The sequence below is a fragment of the Cervus elaphus genome, chromosome 15 (genome assembly GCF_910594005.1).
Source record: "Cervus elaphus chromosome 15, mCerEla1.1, whole genome shotgun sequence".
NCBI classification, from domain to species: Eukaryota; Metazoa; Chordata; class Mammalia; order Artiodactyla; family Cervidae; genus Cervus; species Cervus elaphus.
Window position 1 is genome coordinate 59,991,968 of NC_057829.1, and position 20,092 is coordinate 60,012,059.

General features: G+C 37.9%; 1 protein-coding gene across 2 annotated transcripts in view; it reads right to left on the reverse strand.

Moving 5' to 3' along the window:
* The window catches only part of LOC122709383 (cytochrome P450 2C31-like), a 138,125-nt gene that overhangs the window by 43,926 nt on the left and 74,107 nt on the right, over positions 1-20,092 (reverse strand). Inside the window, exons 1-3 of one of the 2 annotated variants that reach the window (XM_043926701.1) lie at positions 10,463-10,655; positions 6,027-6,189; positions 4,318-4,467 (exon numbers count right to left, since the gene is read on the reverse strand). In XM_043926701.1, the coding sequence (XP_043782636.1) occupies positions 4,318-4,467; positions 6,027-6,189; positions 10,463-10,630 (481 nt within the window). In that variant the 5' untranslated portion in view covers positions 10,631-10,655. Of the gene's footprint in view, positions 1-4,317; positions 4,468-6,026; positions 6,190-10,462; positions 10,656-20,092 lie in introns of those variants that run through there. The other variant, XM_043926702.1, reaches the window with a different exon arrangement.

The window sequence follows — 20,092 nt, forward strand, 5'->3', positions numbered from 1 at the left end:
ACTGAGCAATATAATAAGGAGGTAAGGAGACTGGGGAGAATTGAAATCATATTTTACAAAATGCACTGAAAAATGTTGAGTGTGCTTTTCTCTAAGAAGAGAATAATGAGAGGGACTGAAGACTACAGATCTTGTCAAGAAAATCAGAGATACAAAGGGAACATTTCATGCAAAGATGAAACGAAAAGGACAGAAACAGTATGGGCCTAACAAAAGCAGAAGATAGTAAGAAGAGGTGGCAAAAATACACAGAATAACTATACAAAAAAGATCTTAATGACCCAGATAACCATGATGGTGTGGTCACCCACCTAGAGCCAGACATCCTGGAATGTGAAGTCAAGTGGGCCTTAGGAAATATCACCACAAACAAAGCTAGTGGAAGTGATGGAATTCCAGTTGAGCAATTTCAAATCCTAAATGATGATGCTGTGAAAGAGCTATACTCAATATGCAAGCAAGTTTGGAAACTCATCAGTGGCCACAGGACCTGAAAAGGTCAATTTTCATTCCGATCCCAAAAATAGGCAATGCCAAAGAATGTTCAAACTACCACACAGTTGCACTCATCTCATACACTGCAAAGTGATGCTCAAAATTCTCCAAGCGAGGCTTCAACAGTATGTGAACCATGAACTTCCACATGCTCAGGCTGGATTTAGGAAAGGCAGAGGAACCAGAGATCAAATTGCCAACATCGTTGGATCATAGAAAAAGCAAGAGAGTTTCAGAAAAATATCTACCTCTGCTTTATTGACTACACCAAAGCCTTTGACTGTGTGGATCATAACAAACTGTGGAAAATTCTTCAAGAGATGGGACTACCCGACCACCTTACCTGCCTCCTGAGAAACCTGTAGGCAGGTCAAGAAGGAACAGTTAGAACTGGACATGGAACAACAGACTGGTTCCAAATTGGGAAAGGAGTACGTCAAGGCTGCATATTGTCACACTGCTTATTTAACTTATAAGCAGAGTACATCATGCGAAATGCCAGGCTGGATGAAGCATAAGCTGGAATCAAGATTGCCGGGAGAAATATCAATAACCTCAGATATGCAGATGACACCACACTTACGGCAGAAAGCAAAGAACTAAAGAGTCCCTTAATGAAAGTGAAAGAGGAGAGTGAAAACGCTGCCTTAAACCTCAACATTCAGAAAACTAAGATGACGTCATCTGGTCCAATCACTTCATGGCAAATAGATGGGGAAACAATGGAAACAGTGACAGACTTTATTTTGGGGGGGCTCCAAAATCAATGCAGATGGTGACTGCAGCTATGAAATTAAAAGACGCTTGCTCCTTGGAAGAAAAGCTATGACCAACCTAGACAACATATTAAAAAAACAGAGACATTACTTTGCCAACAAATGTCCATCTAGTAAACCTATGGTTTTTCCAGTAGTCATGTACAGATATGAGAGTTGGACTATAAAGAAAGCTGAGCACTGAAGAATTGATGCTTTTGAGCTGTGGTGCAGGAGGAGACTCTTTAGAGTCCTTTTGACTGCAAGGAGATCCAACCAGTCCATCTTAAAGGAAATCAGTCCTGAATATTCATTGAAAGCACTGATACTGAAGCTGAAACTCCAATACTTTGGCCACCTGATGAGAAGAATTAACTCATTTGAAAAGACAACTGATACTGGAAAAGACTGAAGGCAGGAGGAGAAGGGGACAACAGAGAATGAGATGGTTGGATGGCATCACCAACTCAATGGACATGAGCTTGAGTGGACTCCGGGAGTTGGTGATGGACAGGGAGACCTGGCATGCTGCAGTCCATTGGGCTGCAAAGAGTCAGACACTACTGAGCAACTGATCTGAACTGAACTATAAACAGGTCAACAATATAAAATAGCAAATATGACACCATTTTTTGTTTTTTGAGTCCTGGCAACTTTTAAGCCTTGCTTTTTCTTCTTTACTCACATCTGGACTAGCTGATGTGATTGCTTCTTTGGCACAAGCAGGAAGTTTAAACCACACAAACCCTGGTCTATACATTGGAACCCTCATCCCCCACTCCAGCCCCTACCCACCATAAAAATTCCAAGCTGGTATCCTTTTCCGGGTTTCTCCAGTCATTTTTCGTTCAGTTTTCTAGCTACTGGCCCTACACAGAAAGCCTCATTATATGAGTAATAGAACTTTTCATATCCTATTGAGATATGTGTATCACTACCAACCTCAACAGCTATACTAAATTTTCAGTGGGAAATCCATCCTGCCTCTGCCTGGTGACTACTACCACAACACTTTACTACTGAATGAAAAAAACTTCGTAGGGATCAAAAGTAGAAATTACAAGAAAAAAGGTTCTGCTCAACATGTGAAATAAACTTAAAACAGTTAGTTAACCAATGACAAACTGGGCTACCCAAAGAGGATGAGGTCTCCATAGTTAGGTGGATTCGAGCAGAGTCTGGGTGGTCATAGGCAAGGAAACTGAGAGAAGGTCATATTCACTATGGGAAAATTGAGCCAGTTAATAATAAGCTGTTTAAAAGACACTTGCTCCTTGAAAGAAAAGCTATAATAAACCTAGATAACATATTACAAAGCAGAGACACCAGTTTGCTGACAAAGATCCATCTAGTCAAAGCTATGGTTTTTCCAGTAGTCATGCATGGATGTTAGAGTTGGATCATAAAGAAGGCTGAGCACCAAAGAACTGATGCTTTCCAATTGTGGTCCTGGAAAAGACTCTTGAGAGTCCCTCAGACAGCAAGGAGACCCAACAAGTCAATTGTAAAGGAAATCAACCCTGAATTTTCATTGGAAAAATGACACTGAAACTGAAGCTCCAATTCTTTGGCCACCTGATGATAAGAGCCAGCTCTGATGCTGGGAAAGATTCAGGGCAGGAGGGCAAGGGGGTGGCAGAGGATAAGATGGTTGGAGGACAACACCAAATTAATGTACATGAATTTGAGCAAACTCTGGGAGATATTGAAAAACAGGGAAGCCTGGTGTGCTGTGGTCCATGGGGTCACAAACAGTCAGGTATCACTTAGTGCCTGAACAACAAGAACATGCTAAAACCCAATATTTACTGATTTATTAATTGCATTTCCAAAATTTTACTCTAGAAAATAATCAGGGTTGTTCAATGATTAACACAGATTGCATTGTTTAATATTATTAGCAACAAAAAACTGAAAGCAATCTGTTTGGCCTAAAATAGCTTAAGGTACATCCAAAATAATGAACTACTATTCTATTTTATTAACAATATTCATGATAAACATTTAAAAATTAAGCATGTGAAAATATTTATTTAATATGTTAAATTTGAACAAAAGAGTAGAGAACAATCTAGGCACGATGAGCCTTGTGTTCTTCTGTCAGATCTCCCACCGATTCCTAGATAATATGCACCAAGTCCAAATGATTTTCATTGACATGCTACTGCCATCTTGAGAAACACTCAAAAGAGGAAACCCAAATCATGCAAATATTTGTAATAAAAATTAAACATTGTGGTTTACAAAAGCACATATGTCTTAAGATCCTCATCTTGCTCCTTCCCTGTCAGGTCTCCTAGTCACCCCTTTCTCTCCCATCCCCTCTTCCTGTCCTGCATGGGCATCCACACACGTGTACACTGAGCAAATGTGTGCTGCTGAAGCTCCCTCCTTTCACACCCACCAACAGGGGAGCTGTAATACAGGCCTACTCAGAGAAGGGTTTGGTGCAAAGTCCACACCTGAACCACTAATTTTGTTTTAGTTTTACTAAGATATCACTGATAGACAGGACTGCTCAAGTTTAAGGTGCTATATAGCATAATGACATGACCTGCATATGTTGCAAAATATTTGAAATGTTTCTCAAGAAGTTACCTGAGAACTTAGTCTTTCAAGTTACTAGCAGATTGCCAGAATCCATGTTCTCCTCTTATTTCTGGGCACACAGCTAACCACATTTCCCAGCTCCTTGTACATTTAGGTGTGGCCCTGTGACTGAGTTACAGCCCATGGAATATGAAAGAACTTTTGTGTGCAAGTGCCATATCTTACCTGTTAAAAACACTATTTGTTGTTTTCTTTCTTCTTTACTACCCCCACTCTACCATTCAAAGAGATGAACTCTGGGTGCCACAGGAAGACATTCATATGTTGAAGGCATCAAAGGCACTGAAAACCAGGTGCTTGGAAAGGCCATTATGCCAACCACTTCACCTCTTACTACTGTCAGGTGAGCAGAAAGTAAACTTTTGTTGTATTTGAGCCATTATCTCTCTGTAGTCTACTTGTAATATCATGTAGTCTGCCCAAGCAGTTACTGTTAATTACATAAAGAAATACCTACCATTAGTTTTTTTTAATGCTTCCACCAAACATAAGGCTTCCTCTTGAATTCTGTGTTCAATAGTCTTCTTCCCCATCCCCATATTCCTCAAAACCATGAGGGAGAAACGCCGAGTTTGCTTCCATCTGTCTCCATTGCTGAAAATAATTCCTACCAGGACAAAAACCAAAAGTAGGGAATAATCCATTGCCATGAATTCTAGCTGAGAGTCTTTAAACCAGGAAATGACAAGGACACCTAAGCAGGGATTAAATGTAGTAGTGACAGCCTCAGGAATTCCTATTGGGCCCTTCATCGCCTGCCTCCTCCTCTCTTAACCCAGCTTGTATCTTACTGTCAAGACTCTTGGTTTTACATATTACTACACTCTTCTTTATCCATTAGCTCCTGCAAAATTCAGAGCAACCCTAAGAACCAAGTGTTTTGTCTCCATTTTACTTATGAGGATGCTGAAAATCACAGAGGCAAAATGCCTGCTCTTTGATGACTCAGTTAACAATCCATAGAGTCCAAGTAATAGGTTAAGTTTTCAGTATTGATTTGTGCACAGAAAATGAACTGTAGGAGAAACAACAAAAGAGTCAATTCTTAATACGGGGATAAACAGCACTTGTGTATTGAAAGGAAGCTCATGAAAATCTATTCCTCAAGTAAGGGACATAGCCATAGCTCTTCCCATTTTGACATTTTCCCTCTATTTGCTAATCTCTACCACAAAATATGGATGTCTTCCCTGCGTTCTACCCTGTGGGTATCTGCCACCCCTCTTCTGACAACCCCACAGCTAGGCTCGGTCTATAATACAAACCATAAAGCACAAATATGCTCTGACAAGAGGGTCATGTGGAAACACAATAAATATAAATTAGAATACTAAAGAAAATCTTTTGAAATCAAATACTTGCACTGTCTGTCATCTGTTTTTTACACTGTACCAAGAAAGTTCAATGTCAGGCTTTCAGAGCCAAGGACAAGATCAGAGGGAAAGACAATGCTCATAGGGAGCTTGTCTAATAAGACCATAAAGAACAATGTAAAAGATGAAGTGACCCTATTCAGGCATTATTTTTGTAAGAACCCAGTGAACCACAGAGGATAAGACAGTTTAAGGTCTAGCTACTAAAACACAGATGACAGACAGAGCAAGTATTTGATTTCAAAAGATTTTCTTTAATATCCTAATTTATATTTATTGTGTTTCCCCATGACCCTCGTTTCAGAGCATGTTTCTGCTTTATGCTTTGTATTACATTCTATCGGATAAAAATTTTTGTTGTGCCTTTTTTCTAAGAAGAATAGAAATTAAATGCAATGTACATACTTCAAACCTTTGGTAGTTCCGTGTATATATTATGCAAGCTCCCAAAACTAGTCTCTTAGCACCCATGACTCAGGCCAGAAAGCAAAATATTTAATAAATAGGATAATTTATTGTCATTTTCCTCTCTTTTTCTGTCTCTCTCTCATTTTCTTACCTGGCCATAATTTATTAATAGAACATTAGTGGTTAGATTTGCTTTCACTGCACTTAATGTTTCATTCAGACCGTGTCATCTTCATAATTTTAAATGTGGATTAATGATCCATAGAAAACTGTTTATTTATGATGCTTTCATAAACTTCTCTATTACCTATAATTTCTCAATTTCTTAGCCTATTTGAATCTTTCCAACCTACAATTCCCACACACTCCCCAAATAGAAGCATACCTAATCCCTGGTTGATGTGGTCTGCCACTGGTAAACTACCTCTGCCAGAAAATTCCTCACTCTGATCAATCAGGACTTGCTTCACTGCTTCATATCCATGCAACACCACAGTGGGCTTCATGCCAAAATACAGAGTGAACACAGGACCATAATCTTCTGCTAGCTGGAGAAAACAGGAGATGCAAGAACAGTGAGCATTTCAAAACTGAAAATGTATATAATGTAGGAAAATATAGATAATGTGGGAAATATTTGCAATCTTCTTAAGATTCACACATTATAAAGGATTTCAATTTCTAGAACCAGTAATATAATATGACATCACTTTACTACAAGGGTAATTATCATTATATTATTAGGAATACTGTTATTATTATCATCACCATCAATAGTTACTCTTTATTCAGGTCCTACTATGTGACAAAGGCCGTAGTATGAATTCTATTAGTATTATTCTATTAAGCTTTTTTCTGCCAAACCTATAATTGCTCTTTCCTTTTTATAGTGGCAATAAATGATATGTTTCTTCTGTTTAAAGGAAGGTGCTCCACCTCTCACACATGCAGACTAATAATCATCCCCTCATCATCCATTCTTCACATCTTTAGCACCAGAGACCTCTAAGCTTTCAAAATACACAAGGACATCAGTTCAGTCGCTCAGTCATGTCCGACTCTTTGCAACCCGGTGAATCACAGCATGCCAGGCCTCCCTGTCCATCACCAACTCCCGGAGTTTACTCAAACTCATGCCCACCGAGTCGGTGATGCCATCCAGCCATCTTATCCTCTGTTGTCCCTTTCTCCTCCTGCCCTCAATCTTTCCCAGCATCAGGGTCTTTTCAAATGAGTCAGTGCTCTGCATCAAGTGGCCAAAGTATTGGAGTTTCAGCTTCAGCATCAGTCCTTCCAATGGACATTCAGGACTGATTTCCTTTAGGATAAACTGGTTGGACTCCTTGCTGTCCAAAATTCTAAAGAGCCCAACAAAAGTCTTCTAGAGCTCATCAGTGAATTTGGAAAAGTTGTAGAATAAAAAATTCACATAGAGAAATCTGTTCCATTTCTAAACACTAAGAACAAACTATTATAAAGAGACATTAATAAATCAATCCCATTTATCATCACATAAAAGAGAATAAAATTCCAAGCAATAAATCTAATCAACCAAGGAATTAAAAGACATGTACTCAGAAAACTATAAGATGCTGTTTTTAAAAAAAAAAAAAAAAAGGCAATACAAATAGATGGAAAGACATAACATGCTCGTGGACAGGGAAAGTTAATACTGTTAAAATGAACATATTATATATTACCCAAGGAAATCAACAGATTCAAAGCAAATCCTATCAAAATACCAGTGTAATTTTCAAAGTACTACAACAAGTACTTCTAAAATTTGTATGGAAGCACAAAAGATCTCAAGCAGACAAAGATATCCAAAGAAAGAACAGAACTGAAAGTATCATACTCCCTGATGTCAGACTACAGTACAAAGTTACAGTAACCAAAACAGAATTGCACTGGCACAAAAATGGACACTGGTCTATGGAGCAGAACATGTAGCCCAGAAAATAACACACACTTACATGAACAACGAATCCATGAAAAAGGACACAAAAATATACAGTGGGGAAAAGGCAATTTCTTCAATAAGTGGTGTGCGGAAAACTAGACAGCTACACGTCAAAGAATTAAATTAAAATATTTCACATGCTAGTAAGGTTATGCTGAAAATCTTTTAAGATAGGCTTCAGCAGTACATGAGTTGAGACCTTCCAGATTCAAAAGCTGGGTTTAGAAAAGGCAGAAGAACCAGAGATCAAATATTGCCAACATTCATTAGATCATAGAGAAAGCAGGTTCAGTTCAGTTCAGTCGCTCAGTCACGTCCAGTTCTGTGCGACCCCATGGCCTGCAGCACGCCAGACCTCCCTGTCCATCACCAACTCCAAGAGTTTACTCAAGCTCATGTTCATTAAGTCAGTGAAGCCAAACAACCGTCACATCCTCTTCTAAAAGAAGGCAAGCGAATTCTAGAAAAATATCTATTTCTGCTTCATTGACTACACTAAATCCTTCTACTGTGTGGATCACAACAAACTGTGAAAAATTCTTAAAGAGGTGGGAGTACCAGACCTCCTTACCTGTCTCCTGTGAAACCTGCAAGTAGGTAAAGAAGCAGCAGTCAGAACTGGGCATGTGAAAATTGACTGATTCAAAATTGGGAAAGGAGTATAACAAGGCTGTATATTGTCACCCTGCTTATATGGAGAGTATATTTTAATTTATATACAGAGTACATCATATGAAATGCTGGGCTGGATGAATTACAAGCTGGCATCAAGATTACCAGCAGAACTATCAACAAGCTCAGATATGCAGATGATACCAATCTAATGGCAGAAAGCAAAGAGGAACTATAGAAGGGTGAAAGAGAAAAGTGAAAAACTAACTTAAAACTCAGCATTCAAAAAACTAAGATCATGGCATTCCATCCCATTTTTTCATGGCAAACAAAAGGGGGCAAGTGGAAGCAGTGACAGATTTTATTTTCTTGGGTTCCAAAATCACTGTGGACAGTGACTGCAGCCATGAAATTAAAAGGTGTTTCCTCCTTGGAAGAAAAGCTATGACAAACCTAGACAACATATTAAAAAGCAGAGACATCACTTTGCTGGCAAAGGTCCATCTAGTCAAAGCTATGGTTTTTCTAGTAGTCATGTACAGATGTGAGAGGTGAACCATAAAGAAGGCTGAACACTGAAGAACTGATGCCTTTGAACTGTGGTGTTGGAGAAGACTCTTGAGAGTCCCTGGGACTGCAAGGAAATCCAACCAGTCCATCCTAAAGGAAATCAGTCCTGAATATTCATTGGAAGGACTGTTGATCAAGCTGAAGCTCCAATACTTTGGCAACCTGATGGGAAGAGCCAACTCATCGGAAAAGACCCTGATGCTGGGAAAGACTGAAGACAAAGGAGAAGCGGGTGGCAGAGGGTGAGATGGTTAGATAGCATCACTGCCTCAATGGACATGAGTTTGAGCAAACCCCAAGAGATAGTGGAGGACAGAGTAGCCTGGCATTCTGCAGTCTGTGGGTCACAAAGAGTTAGACAACACTCAGTGACTGAACAACACAGAAACAAATATTTTCTCATACTATATACAAAACTTAACTCAAAAAGGGTTGAGGACTTAAATGTAAGACCAGAAACCATAAAACACCTGGAAGGAAACATAGGCTGCATACACTTTGACATGTATCATAGCGTATACTTTTGGATCTGCCTCCTACTGAAGTGAAAGTGTTAGTCACCAAGCTCTGTCCAACTCTTTGTGACCCCCTAGATTGTAGCCCACCAGGCTCCTCTGTCCATGGAATTCTCCAGGCAAGAATTCTGAAGTGGGTAGCCATTCCCTTCTCCAAGGGATCTTTCTCAACCCAGGAATCAAGCCCAGGTCTCTCACATTGTGGGCAAATTCTTTACAATCTTTACCACAAAAAAGAATGAAATTTTGCCACTTGCAATAACATAAACTAATCTGGAGGCCATTACCCTTAGTGAAGTAAGTCAGACAGACAAAGACAAATACTCTATGTTATCATTTATATGTGGAATATTAAAAAAAATAAAATGAATTAACTGAACAGAATATAAACAGGCTCACATACATAGAGAACAAACTAGTGGTTACCAGTGGGAAACAAGAAGAATGGAAGGGGAAATGAGAGGTAGGGGATTAAAAACTATAGGCTGCTATGCATAAAACAAATAAACTACAAGGATAAATTGTTCAGCACAGGGAATACAGCCTATATTTTATAATAAATTTCAAAGGAGCATAATCTATAAAATTTTCTATGTTCTCACTTGAAACTAACATAATATTGTAAATCAACTCTAGCTCAATTGAAAATAAATTAACAGGGTTCCCCTGGTAATCCAGTGGTTAAGAATCTGCCTCACAATGCAAGGGATGCTGGTTTGACCCCTGGTCTGGGAAAACCCTACTTACTGCAGGGAAAAAGCCTGAGTACCACAGCTACTTAGCCTACACTCTGGAGACTGTGAGGAGCAACTACTAAAGCCCATGAGCCACAGAGTCTGTCTGTTGCAACAAGAGAAGTCATGGCAGTAGAAGCCCGCACACTGCAACTAGAATGTAGTTTCTGCTCGCCACAATGAGAGAAAGCCTGTGCACATTGATGAACACCCAGCACAGCCAAAAATAAATATTTTTAAAATAAATGAATAAAAATAAATAACAATGAATAAATAAATAAATAAAATAATGTCCAGGTGTCTAATGGGAATTCCCCTTTAAAACCACTTTTAACAAACATGGTGTCTGGGACTATGGAGTCTGGGACAAGACATAGGACTGTCTTACTTACTCATTACAAACAACTGGAAGAAAAGTAATCATACTTGCCTTGCTTAAAGATTTGCTGACATTCTTAATATTTATCTGGAGAATATTTCCAACAATTGGGAGAGGTGTGGGCCCAGGTGGCAGCTTCCCTTTGGCATACCTCTGATTCCATAGAAAAAGAAAAATCAAAATAGAAAGACAGATCACCAGAACTACAAAGAAATTCATTGGTGTGCTTTGCGTGAGGGCAACTGAAAGTTTAGAATCCAAACACTTTATAAAAACTAAGTGCAAAGAAAAAAACAAACAAACAAAGTTCCAGCTTATCACCAAACATGCAATAAGTCTTTGAACTTTTAAATAAATACTGCTTTATCATCAGTGCACTTTGGCTTGTCAATAGATATCTAAACAAAAGGTTACATTAGTATTGATAAACATGTCAGTTTCAATGGAAATTTCAACTGAAAATAATTCACTTTCTCAGAGATGCCCATATTTTAGTAGTAAAATTGAAGCTATCAGAGTTTCAAAGGACTGGAATTCACAATCACAACAGATGAGAGCGTCTCTGCTCATCATATAAGCAGAAAAAGAAGCACACTCTTAGAGCTATTTCTCATAAAATCCATGGAAAGCCCAGCTGAAGACAGAAGAAGGAGGCAGGAGAAATAAAGAAAGGAATAGGGAGCTGGTCTTATCTTAGAAAAGACTAGAGCTATCCCTCCAGTCCTCACAGAGCCCCTTTGTGTGTGTGTGTGTGTGCCAGGAGTTCTGACACCACTTACTTCCAGAGGAGATGCTGGTCAGCAGACAGTAGAAAGAAAACAGGAATAACAAGTCAAGGAAAGAAATCACTCAAAGACATCAGTAGAAGGTCCCTTGACTGCATATCACCCACCCCACTTCTTTGCATACCCATTTCCAATAAGGATCACATAGCCAGAGGAAACATTGTATGTTCACACCTAGGTGAAAAAATACACTCCAGCATTCAATACTATAAATATTAGAAAGTGTCTAGAAACTCACAAATATAAACAAAATTTCAAGACTCTAAAGATATTTGAGGACCTCCAATTGCATAATAAGCATCAAACTTAAAAGTCAGAAAACTAATCCTTGAAGGACTTAACTTAGTGAAAACAGAAAAGTTAAAATAAATGTATCATCAGATAAATATAGCCATGAAAAAGAAAATGTTATTAGAAAACTGAGAAGTTCTTGGTAATTAAGTATGTGGTGGCAAAAAATATTTTTCATTAAATGGGTATGCTGAGCAATAAAATAAATTTAGTTCCATTTTCACTTATTTTAAACAGCAGTAAGATTTAGCAAGTAACATGGGTTTCCACAAAGATAGAGTACAAAATAATAATGATGAAAACATTAAACAAAGTTAAGCAGTATGGGAAATGGTTCTATTAATAGAAATCCTAGTGACTTTATCACAGGAGTTTTAAGGAGAGAGAAAAATAAGCAAACAATAATAAGCAAAGGAAAGTGAATACATTTTTCCTACAATGATGAAAAACCCAAAGAATCCACCAAATTCTAAACAGGATTACAGTGAAAAGATACACACTCCCAAAATCTTGTGAAACATGAGAATAACAAGGGAAAATTAAACCCTGAAAAGTTTTAAAGAGAAAAAGGAAGTTACAAAGAATGAGACTCAATTTAGAATAAATCTTTCCTTACACAATGCTTATAAATGATTAAAAACAGTCAAGTAAAATCTTCAAAAGTTTAATAGGAAATGATTTTCAAAATTGTTATTCTATACCTGATAATCTCAATTCAAACATAAGGTCAAAGTATAGACATTTGGGGGCCTTCTCTGGTGGTGTAGTGGTTAAGATTCCATGCTTCCACTGCAGGGAGCAGGGGTTCAATCCCTGGTCAGGGAACTAAGGTTTTCGTGCTGTGTGGTAGAGCTAAAAATAAAATAAGTAAGAAAAATATAGACATTTTTAGACATGTGAACATTCAGACTTATAATCTTGAAATCATTTCTGAAATAATTACCTGAAGAAAAACTCCAAAAAAAAAAAAAATCCCCAAATCGGGAGAAAGTGGGACACAAAATTAATAATGTACAAAGGCAAGCAAAACTTTTGAGTCTAAATAATGATTGATAATGTCATAGCAAAGATTAAAGAAATTATCAACTTATTTTCCATAAGAAAACAGGGCTAAAATTCTAGATGTTTCTAACAAAATATGCAAGCTGATATAGAGGGTAGGAAGTTGTCAGCATTTAGAGAGTGGTCTGTCTTATGCTAGTAAGGTTATCGATAGTAATTCTAATTTTTAATTATATAGACAGATACAAGCAATTACAATACAAAAATTTTGCCTGAAAGTTTAAAATACACTTAAAATGAAATATCTTTCCTTTTAATAGAAGAAAAGCAAAATGAAATGAAGAAAGCTTGATCAGTCCAGCTAAGGACAAATAAAAGTATGAAGTCTATTAAGCATGAGGTAAAAATCATTAAGTGAGGCACTATGACTTCTCATTTCCTACAGAGATGGCATGGGTTTTTATCAGAAGCACCTCCTGAATATACTGCCCAAGACCAGTATGGACCAAATAAATATGAAGACTAAAAGTGAATTCTGTGTACAAAAATCAGTGCAAACAATAACAATGATGAAAATTACCCAAAAAGTTGTATGGAAGATAGTTCTAGAATGTCCTTTATTGCGAGCAAGTACATCAATAACATTTATTTCAGGTATATCTGGATACTTATTTTGAATAATATTTAATCAATTAATTTAGATAATACATGCACGCTAAGTCACTTCAGTCGTGTCTGAATCTTTATGATAACATGGACTATAGCTGGCAAGACTCCTCTGTCCATGGGATTCTCCAAGCAAGAATACTGGAGTGGGTTGCCATGCCCTCCTCCAGAAAACCTGCCCAACCCAGGGATTGAAACCACCTCTCTTATATCTCCTATATTGGCAGGCGGGTTCTTTACCATTAGCACAACCTGGGAAGCTCACTGTAGTTAATAAACACTTTCTAATATTTAAGAAGCTGAATTTAATAATAAAATACAACTAGTATATAATCAACAAGATAACATTGATCGAGGAAATATTTTACTGTCTCTTCTGTGCCAGATATTTCCCACCCAGTTAGCTCACTTGATCTTCATAAGATGCTTTGAACAGAAATGTTTCAGCTGAATTACCTGATACCTCCCTGCCCAGTTAATAAAGGGTAGAGATGGAATGTGAACCTAAGACATCTGCCACACCACATATGCCAAGTAGAACTTTAAAAAAGAAACTGGTGTTCCACAACAACAGAGGCCTCGAGAGAAGTCCCCCTCTTCAGAGCTGTGCACATATAAAAATCAATCAGGACAACCGGTGTTACTTAGTTTTCAACATGGAAGTTAGCAAGAAGGTTTTCAGAGATAAGAGCTTCCCTCCAAAGCTTCTGCAGCAGCAGACGAGCACAGCTCAGGGTGGAGGCTGGGGAACTAACCACATCCAATAACAACCCAGTCTGGAAAGATCACCGTGTCCATATTCCACAGATAAGAACACAACACATTTAAATTAGCATCTAAATGTAATAAAATCAAAAGAACCAAATTTAAAAGCAGTCTTCTTTAAAGCCACTATTGGATTTTTACATAATGTGCCTAGAATTTATAAGTGCTTTTAATAAAGAAAATAAATGTCTTCCCTTAACTAAAAAATAATTTTTTTTATTTGTAGAAAGTTGATGAAGCACTTTTGTGGCTGCCTTATTATTCGACTCTCATAATCAACTCATAAAACAGATATCTTTCAATCCATTTTACAGATGAGGAGAATGAGAACCAGAACTGAAGGGATGCATCCAAATTACTCTTTCTCAGGCATTGTACAAGACTTCGACTCTGGTTTTGTAACTTGTGAACTCTGCATTGGAAAGTGTTTCAAGTCAAATACATTCTACATTTGCTGAGTAACTCTTATATATCTTGCAGCCTCATTTTGGCATGAAAATCCATTTAAGATTAAAGAGTTACTGAGTCAGTAATTTCATCATGAGTAAATAAAAATAAGAGTTCAGAAAAGTTTGTCCCTTTGAAATCTCTAGAACTTCAGGAAACCAGATTCACAGATTCAAAGAATTTTATTTCAAAGAAAAGCACTTATTAGGTGTGCAACCCCATACCTATTGTGCACTGCCTCAGGACATTCTTCTACTGGAAGAAGAGTTGTTTCGTTGTTGCTATTCTTTGGGGATTCAGATGACCATTATATCCACTACTGTGGGCAATTGTTCTAAGAATCCCTTAGAAGAAATGGAGTAGACCTCACAATCAATAAAAGAGTCTGAAATGTAGTACTTGGGTGCATTCTTAAATGACAAAATGACCTACGTTCACTTCCAAGGCAAACCATTCAACATCACAGTAATCCAAATCTATGCCCAAACCACTGATGCCAATGAAGCTGAAGTTGACCAGTTCTATGAAGACTTACAAGCTAGAAAAAAACACCAAAAAAAGATGTCCTTTTCATGATAGGGGATTGGAATGGAAAAGTAGGAAGTCAAGAGATACCTGTAGTATCAGGCAGGTTTGGCCTTGGAATACAAACTGAAACAGGGCAAAGGCTAACAGAGTTTTGACAAGAGAACAGACTGGTCATGGCAAACACCCATTTCCAACAACACAAGAGGTGACTCTACATATGGAGAATACCAAATTGTCTATATTGAAATAAGATTGATTATATTATTTGCAGCTCAAGATGGAGAAGCGCTTGCAACAAAAAGAATAAAATACTTAGGAGTATATCTACCTAAAGAAATTAAAGACCTATATATAGAAAACTATAAAACACTGATGAAAGAAATCAAAGAGGACACAAACAGATGGAGAAATATACCGTGTTTATGGATTGGAAGAATCAAGATTGTGAAAATGACTATACTACCCAAAGCAATCTATAGATTCAATGCAATCCCTATCAAGCTACCAATGGTATTTTTTACAGAACTAGAACAAACAATTTCACAATTTGCATGGAAATACAAAAAAAAAAAAAAAAAAAAAAAAAAAACTCGAAAGGCCGAAGCAATCTTGAGAAAGAATGGAACTGGAGGAATCAAGCTGCCTGACTTCAGGCTCTACTACAAAGCCACAGTCATCAAGACAGTATGGTACTGGCACAAAGACAGAAATATAGATCACTGGAACAGAATAGAAAGCCCAGAGATAAATCCATGAACCTATGGACACCTTATCTTTGACAAAGGAGGCAAGGATATACAATGGAAAAAAGACAACCTCTTTAGCAAGTGGTGCTGGGAAAACCGGTCAACCACTTGTAAAAGAATGAAACCAGAACACTTTCTAACACCATACACAAAAATAAACTCAAAATGGATTAAAGATCTAAATGTAAGACCAGAAACTATAAAACTCCTAGAGGAGAACATAGGCAAAACACTCTCCGACATAAATCACAGCAAGATCCTCTATGACCCACCTCCCAGAATATTGGAAATAAAAGCAAAACTAAACAAATGGGATCTAATGAAACTTAAAAGCTTTTGCACTACAAAAGAAACTATAAGTAAGGTGAAAAGACAGCCGTCAGATTGGGAGAAAATAATAGCAAATGAAGAAACAGACAAAGGATTAATCTCAAAAATATACAAGCAACTCCTGCAGCTCAATTCCAGAAAAATAAATGACCCAATCAAAAAATGGGCCAGAGAACTAAACAGACATTTCTCCAAAGAAGACATACAGATGGCTAACAAACACATGAAAAGGTGCTCAACATCACTCATTATTAGAGAAATGCAAATCAAAACCACAATGAGGTACCATTACACACCAGTCAGGATGGCTGCTATCCAAAAGTCTACAAGCAATAAATGCTGGAGAGGCTGTGGAGAAAAGGGAACCCTCTTACACTGTTGGTGGGAATGCAAACTAGTACAGCCACTATGGAAAACAGTGTGGAGATTCCTTAAAAAACTGGAAATAGAACTGCCATATGACTCAGCAATACCACTTCTGGGCATACACACTGAGGAAACCAGATCTGAAAGAGACACATGCACCCCAATGTTCATCGCAGCACTGTTTATAATAGCCAGGACATGGAAGCAACCTAGATGCCCATCAGCAGATGAATGGATAAGGAAGCTGTGGTACATATACACCATGGAATTTTACTCAGCCGTCAAAAAGAATTCATTTGAACTAGTCCTAATGAGATGGATGAAACTGGAGCCCCTTATACAGAGTGAAGTAAGCCAGAAAGATAAAGAACATTACAGCATACTAACACATAGTTATGGAATTTAGAAAGATGGTAACGATAACCCTATATGCAAAACAGAAAAAGAGACACAGAAATACAGAACAGACTTTTGAACTCTGTGGGAGAAGGTGAGGGTGGGATGTTTCAAAAGAACAGCATGTATACTATCTATGGTGAAACAGATCACCAGCCCAGGTGGGATGCATGAGACAAGTGCTCGGGCCTGGTGCACTGGGAAGACCCAGAGGAATCGGGTGGAGAGGGAGATGGGAGGGGGGATCGGGATGGGGAATAAGTGTAAATCTATGGCTGATTCATATCAATGTATGACAAAACCCACTGAAATGTTGTGAATTAATTAGCCTCCAACTAATAAAAAAATTTAAAAAAATTTAAAAAAAAAAAAAAACTCCTAGAGGAGAATATAGGCAAAACACTCTCCGACATAAATCACAGCAGGATCCTCTATGACCCACCTCCCAGAATATTGGAAATAAAAGCAAAAATAAACAAATGGGACCTAATGAAACTTAAAAGCTTTTCAACAACAAAGGAAACTATAAGTAGGTGAAAAGACAACCCTCAGATTGGGAGAAAATAATAGCAAATGAAGAAACAGACAAAGGATTAATCTCAAAAATATACAAGCAACTCCTGCAGCTCAATTCCAGAAAAATAAATGACCCAACCAGAAAATGGACCAAAGAACTAAACAGACATTTCTCCAAAGAAGACATACAGATGGCTAACAAACACATGAAAAGATACTCAACATCACTCATTATCAGAGAAATGCAAATCAAAACCACGGTGAGGTATCATTACACGCCAGTCAGGATTGCTGCTATCCAAAAGTCTACAGGCAATAAATGCTGGAGAGGGTGTGGAGAAAAGGGAACCCTCTTACACTGTTGGGTGGAATGCAAACTAGTACAGCCACTATGGAGAACAGTGTGGAGATTTCTTAAAAAACTGGAATTAGAACTGCCATATGACCCAGCAATCCTACTCCTGGGCATACACACTGAGGAAACTAGGTCTGAAAGAGACACGTGCACCCCAATGTTCATCGCAGCACTGTTTATAATAGCCAGGACATGGAAGCAACCTAGATGCCCGTCAGCAGATGAATGGATAAGGAAGCTAAGGTACATATACACAATGGAATATTACTCAGCCATTAAAAAGAATACATTTGAATCAGTTCTAATGAGATGGATGAAACTGGAGCCCATTATACAGAGTGAATAAGCCAGAAAGACAAAGACCAATACAGTATACTAACGCATATATATGGAATTTAGAAAGATGGTAACGATAACCCTATATGCAAAACAGAAAAAGAGACACAGATGTACAGAACAGACTTTGGGACTCTGTGGGAGAAGGCAAGGGTGGGATGTTCTGAGAGAATAGCATTGAAACAAGTATACTATCTATGGTGAAACAGATCACCAGCCCAGGTTGGATGCATGAGACAAGTGCTCAGGGCTGGTGCACTGGGAAGACCCAGAGGGATGGGATGGGGAAGGAAGCAGGAGGGTAGATCAGGATGGGGAACACATGTAAATCCATGGCTAATTCATGTCAATGTATGGCAAAAATCACTATGATATTGTAAAGTAATTAGCCTCCAACTAATAAAAATAAATGGGAAAAAAAAAAAGATGGAGAAGCTCTATACAGTCAATAAAAAAAATACCTGGGGATGATTGTGGCTCATAACATCCTTATTGCAAAATTGTTCTTTATTGCAAAAATTCATTCTTAAATTGGAGAAAGTAGGGAAAACCAGTAGGATATTCAAGTATGACCTAAATCAAATCCCTTATAACTACAGTGGAGGAGACAAATGATTCAGGGGATTAGATTTCATAGACAGAGTGCCTGAAGAACTATGGACAGAAGTTTGCAATATTATACAGGGGACAGTGATCAAAACTATCCCAAAGAAATGGAAAACAAGAAGGCAAAGTGGTTATCTGAGGGAGATCTGCAAATAGCTGAGGAAAGAAGAGAAGTTAAAAAGCAAGGGAGAAAGGGAAAGATATAACCAAATGAATGCAGTGCTTCAGAGAATAGCAAGGAGAGATACAAAAGTCTTCTTCAGTGAATAATGAAAAGAAGTAAATGAAAAAAATAGAATGGGAAAGACTTGAGATCTCTTCAAGAAAATTGGAGATATCAAAGGAACATTTAATGCAAGGATGGGCACAATAATGAACAGAAACTGTAAAGACCTAACAGAGGAAGAAGAGATTAAGAAGAGGTGACAAGAATACACACAAGAACTACACAAGAAAAGGTCTTAATGACCTGGATAACCATGATGATGTGGTCACCCATCTAGAGCCAAACATCCTGGTATGTGAAGTCAAGTGGACCTTAGGAAACATGACAAATAAAGCTAGTGGAAGTGATGGAATTCCTGCTGAACCATTTCAAATCCTAAAAGATGATGCTGTTAAAGTGTAGCACTCAATATGTCAACAAATTTGGAAAACTCAGCAGTGGCCACAGGTCTCGAAAAGGTCAGTTTTTATCCCAATCTCAAAGAAGAAGAGTGTCAAAGAATGTTCAAACTACTGAACAATTACACTCATTTCTCATGTTAGTAAGGTTATGCTCAAAATCCTTCAACCCTGGCTTCAGCGGTATGTGAACTGAGAACCTTCAGATGTACAAGGTGGGTGAAGAAAAGGCAGAGGAACCAGAGATCAAATTGTCGACATTTGTTGGATCATAGTGAAAGTAAGGGAATTCCAGAAAAATATCTACTTCTGTTTCATTGACTACCCTAAAGCCTTTGACTGTGTGGATCACAACAGACCCTAGAAAATTCTTAAGGAGATGGGAATACCAGACCACATTACTTATGTCCTGAGAAACCTATATAGAGGTCAAGAAGCAACAGTTAAAACATTACATGGAACAACTTACTGGTTCAAACTTGGGAAAGGAGTACAAAAAGGCTGTCTACTGTCACCCTGTTTATTTACCTTCTATGCTGGGTACATCATGTAAAATACTAGGCTGGATGAATCACAAGTTGGAATCAAGATAGCCAGGAGAAATAACAACAACCTCAGATATGCAGATGACACCACCCTTATGACAGATAGTGAAGAGGACTCAAGAGCCTCTTGATGAAAGTGAAAGAAGAGAGTGGAAAAATTTGACTTCAAACTCAACATTCAAAAATTTGAGATCATGACATCTGGTCCCACCACTTCAAGGCAGAGAAGAGGAAAAGTGGAAACAGTGACAGATTTTATTTTCTTGGGTTCCAAAATCACTGCAAATGGTAATTGCAGCCATGAAACTTTAAAAAAAAAAATGCTTGTTCCTTGGAAGAAAAGCTATGACAAACCTAAACAGTGTATTAAAAAGCAG